Source organism: Corvus brachyrhynchos, unplaced genomic scaffold, assembly GCF_000691975.1.
Source record: "Corvus brachyrhynchos isolate BGI_N302 unplaced genomic scaffold, ASM69197v1 scaffold852, whole genome shotgun sequence".
NCBI classification, from domain to species: Eukaryota; Metazoa; Chordata; class Aves; order Passeriformes; family Corvidae; genus Corvus; species Corvus brachyrhynchos.
Genome location: NW_008236650.1, coordinates 103,161 through 117,538, shown reverse-complemented (window position 1 = coordinate 117,538; position 14,378 = coordinate 103,161). Strand labels below are relative to the sequence as shown.

The window sequence follows — 14,378 nt, the reverse complement described above, 5'->3', positions numbered from 1 at the left end:
ACCGCGGGGGACGAGGCGGGAATCACCGGCTCCTCCGGCTCGTCCGGCATCTTGGCGAAGCGCATCTCGAACACGTCCTGGAATGACAGCGACGGGCGCGGAGTGACGCCGGGTTCGGCACCGAGGGGAGCTCCGGAAGGGGGAGTCCCTACGGACGTGGGGGGTTCTACACAAGGGGTCAACATTTGGACATGGGGCGGGGGGGAAGGCGATCCCAAAATCTTGGAATTCCTTGGAATTCTGACTGTCTGCGAGGTGGGGCTGGGGGGAAAATGGAGAGGATTTTTCCTCAATTTCTCATTTAAAAGCTGCGTCTTCCAGGTTCTCGAGATCTTGGATCGCTTTCGGTTGATGCGATGATCTTAGAGGTTCCACTGTGGATTCCCAGTGGAGATCCCAACCCTCTCCAGAGTGATTCGGGGGGGAAAAAATTACAGGATTTACTCCGTTTCTCGTTTAAAAGCTGTGTTTTCCAGCTTCCTGAGTAATTCTGGATCTTCTTGGATCATCTTTGGTTGACTCCGTGATTTCAGAGCTCTTTCCCAACCTTAATTCCAGCACTGATTCCCACTGAAGAGAGTTCAACCATCTCCAGAGTGAATTTGGGGCAAAACTGAGAGGATTCGTTCATTTTAGAGTGGCGTTTTCCACGTTCTGAGTTCCTCTGGATCTTCCTGGATCATCTTTGGTCGCCTCCATGGAGCTGGAGGTCTTTTCCAGCCTTAATTCCACTGTGGATTCCCAGCTCCCGCTGCTCTTCATTCATTTCAGGGGGTTCCCCTCATTTTGAAGAATTTTTTCTTCCTTTTTGAAGGATTTTCCTTCCTTTTTAAAGGATTTTCTCTCCTTTTTCAAGGATTTTCTCTCCTTTCAAGGATTTTCTCTCATTTCGAAGGATTTGCCCTCATTTCGAAGGATTTTCTCTCATTTCGAAAGATTTTCCCTCATTTCGAAGGATTTTCCCTCATTTCGAAGGATCTTCCCTCATTTCGAAGGATCTTCCCTCATTTCTGAAGGATTTTCACTCCATTTTGAACGATTTTTGCTCCATTTTGAAGGATTTCCCCTCGTTTTTAAAGAATTTTCCCGTCCTTTTGGAAGGATTTCACTCCTTTTTAAAGGCTTTTCCCTCTGTTTTGGAGGTTTTCACTCCATTTCGAGCATTTATGACCCAATTCCTGTTTCCCACGAGCCAGAAATTCCCATCCCCCATCGCCACCGGCCGGAAAAGCTCCACCGGCGTCGGAATTCTCCTTCTGAAATCCTCCAGCATCCAAAATCCGGCATTCCGGGCTGGTTTTAGGCCAAGTTTTATTCTCCATGGATTTGGGAGAAGCCGGATCATGAAATGTGGGAAGGATCCCAGAAAATCCACATGGGAACGGCTGGGAAATAAAACCCCACGGAATCAAACGGGAGCTAATTAACGTATTTCTAATGCGGGATTCAAAACCTCTTCCAGAAACCGGAATTCCCTGGAAAACCACAGAAAAAGGGATCTTCTGGTGCTGAAAAAGCAGGGAAATGAGCGATTCCCGAGGCTGGGCTTTCCCAGGACTCCGGCTGTCGTTTTTGGGATTACAACGCTCAAAATCCACCTTTTTTTCCATCTTCATCCCAAAATTTCAAGCTTCCCAAGCGGTTGAGCTTTCCAGGAATGTGATCCCAACCTGGAATCCTGGGTTTGGTCTGGACTGGGTCACCCGGAGACGTCGCTCGCTGAGGATTTTCCCCCAAAAACGAGGTGAAAAACGACAATTTTCCACGGAAATGTTCAGCCCGGGAGAGGAAAAATCGAGATTTCAGCTTGGATTTTGCCTTTTCCTCCCGCTGGGGGTCGGAAATTCCCTGGAATTTCACCCAAAAAGGTTTTTTTGCCTGATCCAAACACGCTGGAGAGTAGGAATTGCATTTTCCAGGAGTCTCCTCCTCCTAAATTCCAGGAAAGACCCTGGATTCCCTGAAATTCACCCCAAAACTCACATTCCCCCAGCATTCCTCAGCTCCCGTTAAACCTGAGCTGGATTTTCATGGAAACATCCTGGAAAAGCCACAATTTCCTCAGATTTCCTGCGTTTGCTGCTGCTTTTCCCTGGCTTTTCTCTCCCAGCTCCACATCTGGATGGATCAGCAGAGCTGGAGCCCTTTCCTGATTTTTCCAGCCCCAAAATTCCACAGATTCCTTCAAATCCCATTCCTCCTTTTCCTTCTCCCTGTTGTTCCATGAGTCAGCCTTAGAATTCTTCCCTTAATTCACGTTCTTCCCAAATTTCAGCCATTTTCCTCCTAATTTTGAGAGATTTTCTTCTCATTCCACGTCTCTGGAATTGGGGCTTTTCCTTCCTCCCATCCCCTCCACGGCCGAAGGATTTTTCCACGCCGATTTTCCATCTTTCACACAGATTTGGGATCGAGTTATTAAAAATCCCATTAATTTCTTAGGAAAACGAGGACCACAATCCTCCCAAGGCCAAAAAAAACCCAGGAAAAATCAGGATTTAAGGGAATAAACGCCTGGAATGATGAATGCGGGAAGCGCTGGAGGTGCTTTTAAGGAATTTTGGGGTTAAAAACCAGAATATTGGAGTATTTGGAGCTCCGGGAGTGGAGGGAGCTCAGCTTTTCCCAAATCCGTGGGATTTTCCTTACTTTAACCAGGCAAATTCCCAAAAACCGCTGGAATCCAGGTGTTTTTACGGAGTTTCGATGCCAAGGCCTTCACTGGCGCCACGGGAGCTTCGTTAGGAGCCGATTAACGAATTCCAAACCCTTGGGAATGAGGAAAAGATGGGAGAACTGCCGGGAAAAGCGCTGGAGGAGGGACCTAAAGCTCAGCAGGGCCTCTCTGGGTTCCTCTCGAGGCTTTTTGGGGACAAAAGGGACATTTTGGAGCCACGCTCGTCCTTCCTACTCCTGCCTCCAAAACTGGGAGGGACAGGAAAAAGAGAAATATTAAATAAAGCCCGGCTTAAAGGGGGAGCTGGGAGGGGAAAAGGAGGGGAAAGGGAGGGGAAAGGGAGGGGAAAGGGAGGGGAAAGGGAGGGGAAAGGGAGGGGAAAGAGCTGGGATGGGAAAAAAAGGAACATGAAATAAAGCTGAGCCTAAAGGAGAAAACTGGGAGGAAACTAAGAAGAAATCCATGATAAATGGAAAGGAAACGGAGAGGAAACGGAGAGGAAACAGAGAGGAATATGAGGGGAATTTTAGCTGGAACAGGAAAATGAAAAACATTAAATAAAATCAAGATTAAAGGAGGAAATTGGGAAGAAACTGAGGGAAAACCGAGGGAAAACCGAGCTCGACCAGGAAAAATAATCAATAAAGCTGAGCTTAAAGGAGGAAATTGAGGGGAAACAGAGCTGGGATGGGAAAAAAAGGAATACAAAATAAAGCTGAGCCTAAAGGAGAAAACTGGGAGAAAACTGAGAAGAAATGGAGAGAAAATTTGACGGAAATCTGAGGGAAATCTGAAGGAAATCTGAGGGAAAACTGAGGGAAAACTGAGGGAAAACTTTAGCTGGAACAGGAAAAAGAAAAATATTAACTAAAATCGAGCTTAAAGGAGGAAACTGGGAAGAAATTGAGGGAAATTTGAGAGGAAATTGAGGGAAAACTGAGGGAAAATTGAGAAGAAATTGAGGGAAAACTGAGGGAGAATTGAAGGAAATTTGAGAGGAAAATGAGAAAAAATTGAGGGAAAATTGAGGGAAAATTAAGAAGAAATTGAAGGAAAACTGAGGGAAATTTGAGAGGAAACCGAGGGAAAAACTGAATTGAGAGGAAATTTGAGAGAAATCGAGAGGAAATTGAGGGAAAATTGAGGGAAAATTGGGGGAAAATTGAGAGGAAATTGAGGGAAAACTGAAGGAAAACGGAGGGAAAATTTGAGGGAAAACTGAAGGAAAACTGAGGGGAAAACTGAGGGGAAATTTAGCTGGAACAGGAAAAAGAAAAATATTAAATAAAATCGAGCTTAAAGGAGGAAATTGGGAAGAAATTGAGGGAAAATTGAGAGGAAATTGAGGAAAAACTGAGGGAAAATTGAGAGGAAATTTGAGAGAAATCGAGAGGAAATTGAGGGAAAATTGAGGGAAAATTGGGGGAAAATTGAGAGGAAATTGAGAGGAAATTGAGAGGAAATTGAGGGAAAACTGAAGGAAAACGGAGGGAAAATTTGAGGGAAAACTGAGGGGAAAACTGAGGGGAAATTTAGCTGGAACAGGAAAAAGAAAAATATTAAATAAAATCGAGCTTAAAGGAGGAAATTGGGAAGAAATTGAGGGAAAATTGAGAGGAAATTGAGGAAAAACTGAGGGAAAATTGAGAAGAAATTGAGGGAAAACTGAGGGAGAATTGAAGGAAATTTGAGAGAAACTTGAGAGGAAATTGAGAAAAAACTGAGGGAAAATTGAGAGGAAATTGGGAAGAAAAAGGAGAGAAAATTGAGCTGGGATAGGAAAAAGAGAAATCTGAAATAAAGCTGAGCTTGGAGGAGGAAACTGAGCTGAAACCGAGCTGATTCCTTCCACTTCCACGACAAAAAAAAGCCAATTTTCACCCTTTTTTTTTTGCCGAGTCAGCGTTTTTTGGGAGCGTTATTCCAAGATTTTTCCCAAAGGGAAAACGCTCCTGGAAAAGGGGCGGAAGTTTCCCCCAGGGATCTGGAATCCTCACCTGGAGCTTCCTGGCCATGGCCACGACCTCGTGGTCGGCGGGGTTGTACTTGTAGCAGTTGGAGAACATCAACCGCACGTCGGCCGCGAATTCCTGAGCGTCCCGGTATTCCCGGTTCTCCAGCTTGGACTGAAAGGGAGCAAAAAACCCCAAAATTCAGGGCTGGAAAAGTGGGAATTTTGGGTAAAAGAATGCCTGATTTTGGTCCAAAAAGAAAATCTGTTCTTTGATAAAAACCCCCCCTCGTTTTGGCGCAAAAAATGGATGGTTTTTGGTCAAAAGAACGCGAAGTTCTGGTGAAAAAAGCGACTTGTTTTGGACAACCAGAAGGGCTGAGTTTGGTCCAAAAAATCGCTACTTTTGCCCAAAAACCTCCTTTATTTTGGTCCAAAAGAGTGACTTGGTTTGGTCACAAAACCCCTTGTTTTGGTCCAAAAGAACGACTATTTTTGGTCCAAAAAATGATTACTTTGGGCCAAAAAACCCCTTCTTTGGGTCCAAAAGAGTGACCAAACATCCCCAAACCCAAAAACGCCACTGAAAGGTGCTGAAATCCTGGGATTTTTCCCCAAAAACCCTTACTCTAAAACTTCCTACTAAAAACCCCAATTTTGGAGCTCCCAGGACCTATCCTGAAAGGATTTTGGGGCGATTTTCTTCCTAAACATCACGAAAATGCAACCAAACATCCCAAAAACGCCACTGGAATGTGCCCAAATCCTAAATTTTTTCCCTGAAATCCTGGTTTTTATCCCCAAACTCCTATTTCTCCCCCCAACTCCCCTTTTTCCATCTAAACTCCCATTTTTTCTCCCCCAAATCTTGTTTTTTTCTCCCAAATCCTGTTTTATCCCCCCAAACCCCCATTTTCCCCCCCAAATCCTGTTTTATCCCCCCAAACCCCCATTTTCCCCCCCAAATCCTGTTTTATCCCCCCAAACCCCCATTTTCCCCCCCAAATCCTGTTTTATCCCCCCAAACCCCCATTTTCCCCCCCAAATCCTGTTTTATCCCCCCAAACCCCCATTTTCCCCCCCAAATCCTGTTTTATCCCCCCAAACCCCCATTTTCCCCCCCAAATCCTGTTTTATCCCCCCAAACCCCCATTTTCCCCCCCAAATCCTGTTTTATCCCCCCAAACCCCCATTTTCCCCCCCAAATCCTGTTTTATCCCCCCAAACCCCCATTTTCCCCCCCAAATCCTGTTTTATCCCCCCAAACCCCCATTTTCCCCCCCAAATCCTGTTTTATCCCCCCAAACCCCCATTTTCCCCCCCAAATCCTGTTTTATCCCCCCAAACCCCCATTTTCCCCCCCAAATCCTGTTTTATCCCCCCAAACCCCCATTTTCCCCCCCAAATCCTGTTTTATCCCCCCAAACCCCCATTTTCCCCCCCAAATCCTGTTTTATCCCCCCAAACCCCCATTTTCCCCCCCAAATCCTGTTTTATCCCCCCAAACCCCCATTTTCCCCCCCAAATCCTGTTTTATCCCCCCAAACCCCCATTTTCCCCCCCAAATCCTGTTTTATCCCCCCAAACCCCCATTTTCCCCCCCAAATCCTGTTTTATCCCCCCAAACCCCCATTTTCCCCCCCAAATCCTGTTTTATCCCCCCAAACCCCCATTTTCCCCCCCAAATCCTGTTTTATCCCCCCAAACCCCCATTTTCCCCCCCAAATCCTGTTTTATCCCCCCAAACCCCCATTTTCCCCCCCAAATCCTGTTTTATCCCCCCAAACCCCCATTTTCCCCCCCAAATCCTGTTTTATCCCCCCAAACCCCCATTTTCCCCCCCAAATCCTGTTTTATCCCCCCAAACCCCCATTTTCCCCCCCAAATCCTGTTTTATCCCCCCAAACCCCCATTTTCCCCCCCAAATCCTGTTTTATCCCCCCAAACCCCCATTTTCCCCCCCAAATCCTGTTTTATCCCCCCAAACCCCCATTTTCCCCCCCAAATCCTGTTTTATCCCCCCAAACCCCCATTTTCCCCCCCAAATCCTGTTTTATCCCCCCAAACCCCCATTTTCCCCCCCAAATCCTGTTTTATCCCCCCAAACCCCCATTTTCCCCCCCAAATCCTGTTTTATCCCCCCAAACCCCCATTTTCCCCCCCAAATCCTGTTTTATCCCCCCAAACCCCCATTTTCCCCCCCAAATCCTGTTTTATCCCCCCAAACCCCCATTTTCCCCCCCAAATCCTGTTTTATCCCCCCAAACCCCCATTTTCCCCCCCAAATCCTGTTTTATCCCCCCAAACCCCCATTTTCCCCCCCAAATCCTGTTTTATCCCCCCAAACCCCCATTTTCCCCCCCAAATCCTGTTTTATCCCCCCGTTATCCCCCCTCACCTTGATGGTGCTCAGGTCCATGGGGTGCTTGATGATGTCGCAGTAGTCGTGCAGCCCCAGCGCCTCCACGTCCACGGGTTTGTAGAAGGGCCAGGCGTAGGCCGCGTGCTTCTTGGCGAACATCTCCTTGATGATGCCGCCGCAGTACTTGAGCTGCTCCGAGGTCTTGCTGCTCTTCTCCACGGGGTGCTGCTGCGAGTCCGGGATCTCCTTCTTGGGGGGCTTCACGGGCCGGCTGCTCTCGCGGCGCGGGCCCAGCTTGGTGGCCTTGGGCTCGGCGGGCAGCGAGGACGACTCGTGGATGGGGTCCATGGTGGTCGGGGTGGTGGTGTCTGCTTTCCTCTTCACCCCTTTTTTTGTCTGGAAATCACCCAAAAAAACGCAGCGTTAACCTCTGGAGTTTTCGTTTTCGGGGTCGTTCCCACCCAGGTTCGCTGCCGGGAGCGCGGGCTCAGAATCGCCAAAGGCGGCGACTCGAGCTGGTGGCCAAACGCTACGAGAAGACGTCGGAAGCCCTTCCCTAAATATTCACTGGGAAAAGCGGGATTATTCCCGTTGGAGCAGCCGAGCTCAAGGCTCGGAGCGGCCTCCAAAAATTGGGATTTTCTTCCCAAGCTCTAAAAATCAGGGAAGGGTTGGAAGAGGATCAGTGGGATGGGGTTCCATGAGAAACTGGGTCCAGTGGGAGCTCCCCAAACTGCGAATTTCTGGACCAACCCGTGGCCTCCCAACCCAACCCCACGGCCGAGCTCAAGGCTCGGAGCGGCCTCCAAAAATTGGGATTTTCTTCCCGAGCTCTAAAAACTCAGGGAAGGTTGGAAGAGGATCAGTGGGATGGGGTTCCATGAGAAACTGGGTCCAGTGGGAGCTCCCCAATCTGGGAATTTCTGGACCAACCCGTGGCCTCCCAACCCAACCCCACGGCCGAGCTCAAAGCTTGGAGCGGCCTCCAAAAATTGGGATTTTCTTCCCGAGCTCTAAAAACTCAGGGAAGGTTGGAAGAGGATCAGTGGGATGGGGTTCCATGGGAAACTGGGTCCAGTGGGAGCTCCCAGCCCAGCCCAAGGCACCCCACGATCCCCTGAACCCCTCCCTGCTCTCCAGGACGTCGCTGTTTGGGTTTCCCAAACCGGGAATTTTTGGACCAACCTGTGGCCTCCCAACCCAACCCCACGGCCGAGCTCAAGGCTCGGAGCGGCCTCCAAAAATTGGGATTTTCTTCCCAAGCTCTAAAAACTCAGGGAAGGTTGGAAGAGGATCAGTGGGATGGGGTTCCATGAGAAACTGGGTCCAGTGGGAGCTCCCCAAACCGGGAATTTTTGGACCAACCCGTGGCCTCCCAACCCAACCCCACGGCCAAGCCAAGAGTGACCACTTGACCACTCCAACGGCCCGGAGTTAGGAGTAATGAACAGGATAATAACAATAATAATTAATAAATGAGAGCAAAAAATAATAAATAAGCTGATAACCATAATAATAATTAAAAAAATAAATTAAAAATCACAAAAAACCTGATAAAAATAATAATTGAAATAGTAAATAATAGCAAATAATAATAAATAACTTGAAAACCATAGTACTAGTTAAAATAAGTACTAACAAAAAATAATAAAGAAACCGATAACCATAATAGCAATTAAAATAATAAATAATAAGGAGTAAAAATAAACAACCTGATAACCCTAATACTAAAAAAATAATAAATAACAAATACCAAAAACCTCATAATAACAATAACTAAAATAGTAAATAATAAGAAACAATAATTTGACAACTATAATAATAATACTATTATTAGTAATAAGGGCAATACATACAACAATAAATGATAAACCCTAATCTCTGATTGAGCTAATTCATTAAGGCTAATAAACCCTTAACAATAGAAACAACAAAAAGAAAAAAACCAAAAATAATAAAATCAATAATAAGTGATAATAGAAAGAAATAATTAAAAATAATAATACTAATAAAAACAAGAACAATACTGAAAACTCAAAATACTAATAGGTATTAAAAAAAAAAAAAAGAACGGATACTACTAAATTGTAATACCCAATTAAGCTAATTAATTAAAGATAATAAAGCCTTATCAACAATAACAGCAACAGCAACAAAACCCCCCAGAATAACAGGATTGATAAGAAAAGATAAAAATAAACCCAGACTAACAACAAACGGTAATTAACAACGCTAATGACACTGAACCCCAAACCCCACTGCCCAGGCTCGTTAACGAGGCGCGCTAACGAGGGGCAGAGGCAGCGCTGCTCACCTTGACGGGCTGCGCGGGCTCAAACGGTAATTAACAACGTTAATGCCACCCAACCCCAAACCCCACTGCCCAGGCTCGTTAACGAGGCGCGCTAACGAGGGGCAGAGGCAGCGCTGCTCACCTTGACGGGCTGCGCGGGCTCAAACGGTAATTAACAACGCTAATGACACTGAACCCCAAACCCCACTGCCCAGGTTCGTTAACGAGGCGCGCTAACGAGGGGCAGAGGCAGCGCTGCTCACCTTGACGGGCTGCGCGGGCTCAAACGGTAATTAACAACGCTAATGACACTGAACCCCAAACCCCACTGCCCAGGTTCGTTAACGAGGCGCGCTAACGAGGGGCAGAGGCAGCGCTGCTCACCTTGACGGGCTGCGCGGGCTCAAACGGTAATTAACAACGCTAATGACACTGAACCCCAAACCCCACTGCCCAGGTTCGTTAACGAGGCGCGCTAACGAGGGGCAGAGGCAGCGCTGCTCACCTTGACGGGCTGCGCGGGCTCAAACGGTAATTAACAACGCTAATGACACTGAACCCCAAACCCCACTGCCCAGGTTCGTTAACGAGGCGCGCTAACGAGGGGCAGAGGCAGCGCTGCTCACCTTGACGGGCTGCGCGGGCTCAAACGGTAATTAACAACGCTAATGACACTGAACCCCAAACCCCACTGCCCAGGTTCGTTAACGAGGCGCGCTAACGAGGGGCAGAGGCAGCGCTGCTCACCTTGACGGGCTGCGCGGGCTCAAACGGTAATTAACAACGCTAATGACACTGAACCCCAAACCCCACTGCCCAGGTTCGTTAACGAGGCGCGCTAACGAGGGGCAGAGGCAGCGCTGCTCACCTTGACGGGCTGCGCGGGCTCAAACGGTAATTAACAACGCTAATGACACTGAACCCCAAACCCCACTGCCCAGGTTCGTTAACGAGGCGCGCTAACGAGGGGCAGAGGCAGCGCTGCTCACCTTGACGGGCTGCGCGGGCTCAAACGGTAATTAACAACGCTAATGACACTGAACCCCAAACCCCACTGCCCAGGTTCGTTAACGAGGCGCGCTAACGAGGGGCAGAGGCAGCGCTGCTCACCTTGACGGGCTGCGCGGGCTCAAACGGTAATTAACAACGCTAATGACACTGAACCCCAAACCCCACTGCCCAGGTTCGTTAACGAGGCGCGCTAACGAGGGGCAGAGGCAGCGCTGCTCACCTTGACGGGCTGCGCGGGCTCAAACGGTAATTAACAACGCTAATGACACTGAACCCCAAACCCCACTGCCCAGGTTCGTTAACGAGGCGCGCTAACGAGGGGCAGAGGCAGCGCTGCTCACCTTGACGGGCTGCGCGGGCTCAAACGGTAATTAACAACGCTAATGACACTGAACCCCAAACCCCACTGCCCAGGTTCGTTAACGAGGCGCGCTAACGAGGGGCAGAGGCAGCGCTGCTCACCTTGACGGGCTGCGCGGGCTCAAACGGTAATTAACAACGCTAATGACACTGAACCCCAAACCCCACTGCCCAGGTTCGTTAACGAGGCGCGCTAACGAGGGGCAGAGGCAGCGCTGCTCACCTTGACGGGCTGCGCGGGCTCAAACGGTAATTAACAACGCTAATGACACTGAACCCCAAACCCCACTGCCCAGGTTCGTTAACGAGGCGCGCTAACGAGGGGCAGAGGCAGCGCTGCTCACCTTGACGGGCTGCGCGGGCTCAAACGGTAATTAACAACGCTAATGACACTGAACCCCAAACCCCACTGCCCAGGTTCGTTAACGAGGCGCGCTAACGAGGGGCAGAGGCAGCGCTGCTCACCTTGACGGGCTGCGCGGGCTCAAACGGTAATTAACAACGCTAATGACACTGAACCCCAAACCCCACTGCCCAGGTTCGTTAACGAGGCGCGCTAACGAGGGGCAGAGGCAGCGCTGCTCACCTTGACGGGCTGCGCGGGCTCAAACGGTAATTAACAACGCTAATGACACTGAACCCCAAACCCCACTGCCCAGGTTCGTTAACGAGGCGCGCTAACGAGGGGCAGAGGCAGCGCTGCTCACCTTGACGGGCTGCGCGGGCTCAAACGGTAATTAACAACGCTAATGACACTGAACCCCAAACCCCACTGCCCAGGTTCGTTAACGAGGCGCGCTAACGAGGGGCAGAGGCAGCGCTGCTCACCTTGACGGGCTGCGCGGGCTCAAACGGTAATTAACAACGCTAATGACACTGAACCCCAAACCCCACTGCCCAGGTTCGTTAACGAGGCGCGCTAACGAGGGGCAGAGGCAGCGCTGCTCACCTTGACGGGCTGCGCGGGCTCAAACGGTAATTAACAACGCTAATGACACTGAACCCCAAACCCCACTGCCCAGGTTCGTTAACGAGGCGCGCTAACGAGGGGCAGAGGCAGCGCTGCTCACCTTGACGGGCTGCGCGGGCTCAAACGGTAATTAACAACGCTAATGACACTGAACCCCAAACCCCACTGCCCAGGTTCGTTAACGAGGCGCGCTAACGAGGGGCAGAGGCAGCGCTGCTCACCTTGACGGGCTGCGCGGGCTCAAACGGTAATTAACAACGCTAATGACACTGAACCCCAAACCCCACTGCCCAGGTTCGTTAACGAGGCGCGCTAACGAGGGGCAGAGGCAGCGCTGCTCACCTTGACGGGCTGCGCGGGCTCAAACGGTAATTAACAACGCTAATGACACTGAACCCCAAACCCCACTGCCCAGGTTCGTTAACGAGGCGCGCTAACGAGGGGCAGAGGCAGCGCTGCTCACCTTGACGGGCTGCGCGGGCTCAAACGGTAATTAACAACGCTAATGACACTGAACCCCAAACCCCACTGCCCAGGTTCGTTAACGAGGCGCGCTAACGAGGGGCAGAGGCAGCGCTGCTCACCTTGACGGGCTGCGCGGGCTCAAACGGTAATTAACAACGCTAATGACACTGAACCCCAAACCCCACTGCCCAGGTTCGTTAACGAGGCGCGCTAACGAGGGGCAGAGGCAGCGCTGCTCACCTTGACGGGCTGCGCGGGCTCAAACGGTAATTAACAACGCTAATGACACTGAACCCCAAACCCCACTGCCCAGGTTCGTTAACGAGGCGCGCTAACGAGGGGCAGAGGCAGCGCTGCTCACCTTGACGGGCTGCGCGGGCTCAAACGGTAATTAACAACGCTAATGACACTGAACCCCAAACCCCACTGCCCAGGTTCGTTAACGAGGCGCGCTAACGAGGGGCAGAGGCAGCGCTGCTCACCTTGACGGGCTGCGCGGGCTCAAACGGTAATTAACAACGCTAATGACACTGAACCCCAAACCCCACTGCCCAGGTTCGTTAACGAGGCGCGCTAACGAGGGGCAGAGGCAGCGCTGCTCACCTTGACGGGCTGCGCGGGCTCAAACGGTAATTAACAACGCTAATGACACTGAACCCCAAACCCCACTGCCCAGGTTCGTTAACGAGGCGCGCTAACGAGGGGCAGAGGCAGCGCTGCTCACCTTGACGGGCTGCGCGGGCTCAAACGGTAATTAACAACGCTAATGACACTGAACCCCAAACCCCACTGCCCAGGTTCGTTAACGAGGCGCGCTAACGAGGGGCAGAGGCAGCGCTGCTCACCTTGACGGGCTGCGCGGGCTCAAACGGTAATTAACAACGCTAATGACACTGAACCCCAAACCCCACTGCCCAGGTTCGTTAACGAGGCGCGCTAACGAGGGGCAGAGGCAGCGCTGCTCACCTTGACGGGCTGCGCGGGCTCAAACGGTAATTAACAACGCTAATGACACTGAACCCCAAACCCCACTGCCCAGGTTCGTTAACGAGGCGCGCTAACGAGGGGCAGAGGCAGCGCTGCTCACCTTGACGGGCTGCGCGGGCTCAAACGGTAATTAACAACGCTAATGACACTGAACCCCAAACCCCACTGCCCAGGTTCGTTAACGAGGCGCGCTAACGAGGGGCAGAGGCAGCGCTGCTCACCTTGACGGGCTGCGCGGGCTCAAACGGTAATTAACAACGCTAATGACACTGAACCCCAAACCCCACTGCCCAGGTTCGTTAACGAGGCGCGCTAACGAGGGGCAGAGGCAGCGCTGCTCACCTTGACGGGCTGCGCGGGCTCAAACGGTAATTAACAACGCTAATGACACTGAACCCCAAACCCCACTGCCCAGGTTCGTTAACGAGGCGCGCTAACGAGGGGCAGAGGCAGCGCTGCTCACCTTGACGGGCTGCGCGGGCTCAAACGGTAATTAACAACGCTAATGACACTGAACCCCAAACCCCACTGCCCAGGTTCGTTAACGAGGCGCGCTAACGAGGGGCAGAGGCAGCGCTGCTCACCTTGACGGGCTGCGCGGGCTCAAACGGTAATTAACAACGCTAATGACACTGAACCCCAAACCCGGGAACAATAATGGGAAAAAAGGGGAATGTAAGGGGGGGAAGTGGGGAAAAGGGGTAGGAAAAAGGGGGAGGAAAAGGGAGGCGACAAAGGGGGGAAAAAACAGGGGAAAAAGGAAGGAAATAGGAAAAGTCTGAGTGAAAAATCCCCTAAAATATTCCTCTTAAAACCAAGAAAAAAAAACCCCCAGAACAGGAAAATCTGGGAATGAATTGAGGCGCCAATGAAAGGCTCTGCTTGGAGCTGGGGAATCCCGGGAATTGGGGAATCCCGGGAATTGGGGAATTCCGGGATCCGTACCTGCTTCCTTGCGTGCGCGGCCTCTGCCCTTGGTCTGGGCGATGACGATTTCCGTCTCCTCCGGGGTCATCTCCGAGATTTTCTGCAGGAAAAGCTTTTCCAGAGCTTCTGCCATTAAGACTATGTCATCCCCTGGCTGGAAAAAGGGGAAAAATCCAGGAATTCGAGGGGTTTTTCCAGGTGGAATTGGTTCTGGAGCGATGGGATGGGGTTTTTATGGAGGAATTCTTGTGCTGAATCCGGGGGTTTTTAACAGGGAAATGGAGAGGATGGGAAGAGGTGGAGGAGAAAAGTGTGGGGAAGTGGGGATCCAAAGGGGTGGTGGGAATAGGGGAAAATGGGAAAAGGGGGGAGAAA

General features: G+C 50.5%; 1 protein-coding gene across 1 annotated transcript in view; it reads right to left on the bottom strand.

The window, feature by feature from the left end:
• The window catches only part of LOC103625067, a gene marked incomplete at its 3' end in the record, with an annotated part of 44,158 nt that overhangs the window by 21,941 nt on the left and 7,839 nt on the right, over positions 1-14,378 (bottom strand). The window contains exons 6-10 of the mRNA XM_017726827.1: positions 14,026-14,153; positions 9,305-9,322; positions 7,027-7,386; positions 4,675-4,803; positions 3-77 (exon numbers count right to left, since the gene is read on the bottom strand). Of these exons, the coding sequence (XP_017582316.1) occupies positions 3-77; positions 4,675-4,803; positions 7,027-7,386; positions 9,305-9,322; positions 14,026-14,153 (710 nt within the window). The remainder of the gene's footprint in view (positions 1-2; positions 78-4,674; positions 4,804-7,026; positions 7,387-9,304; positions 9,323-14,025; positions 14,154-14,378) is intronic.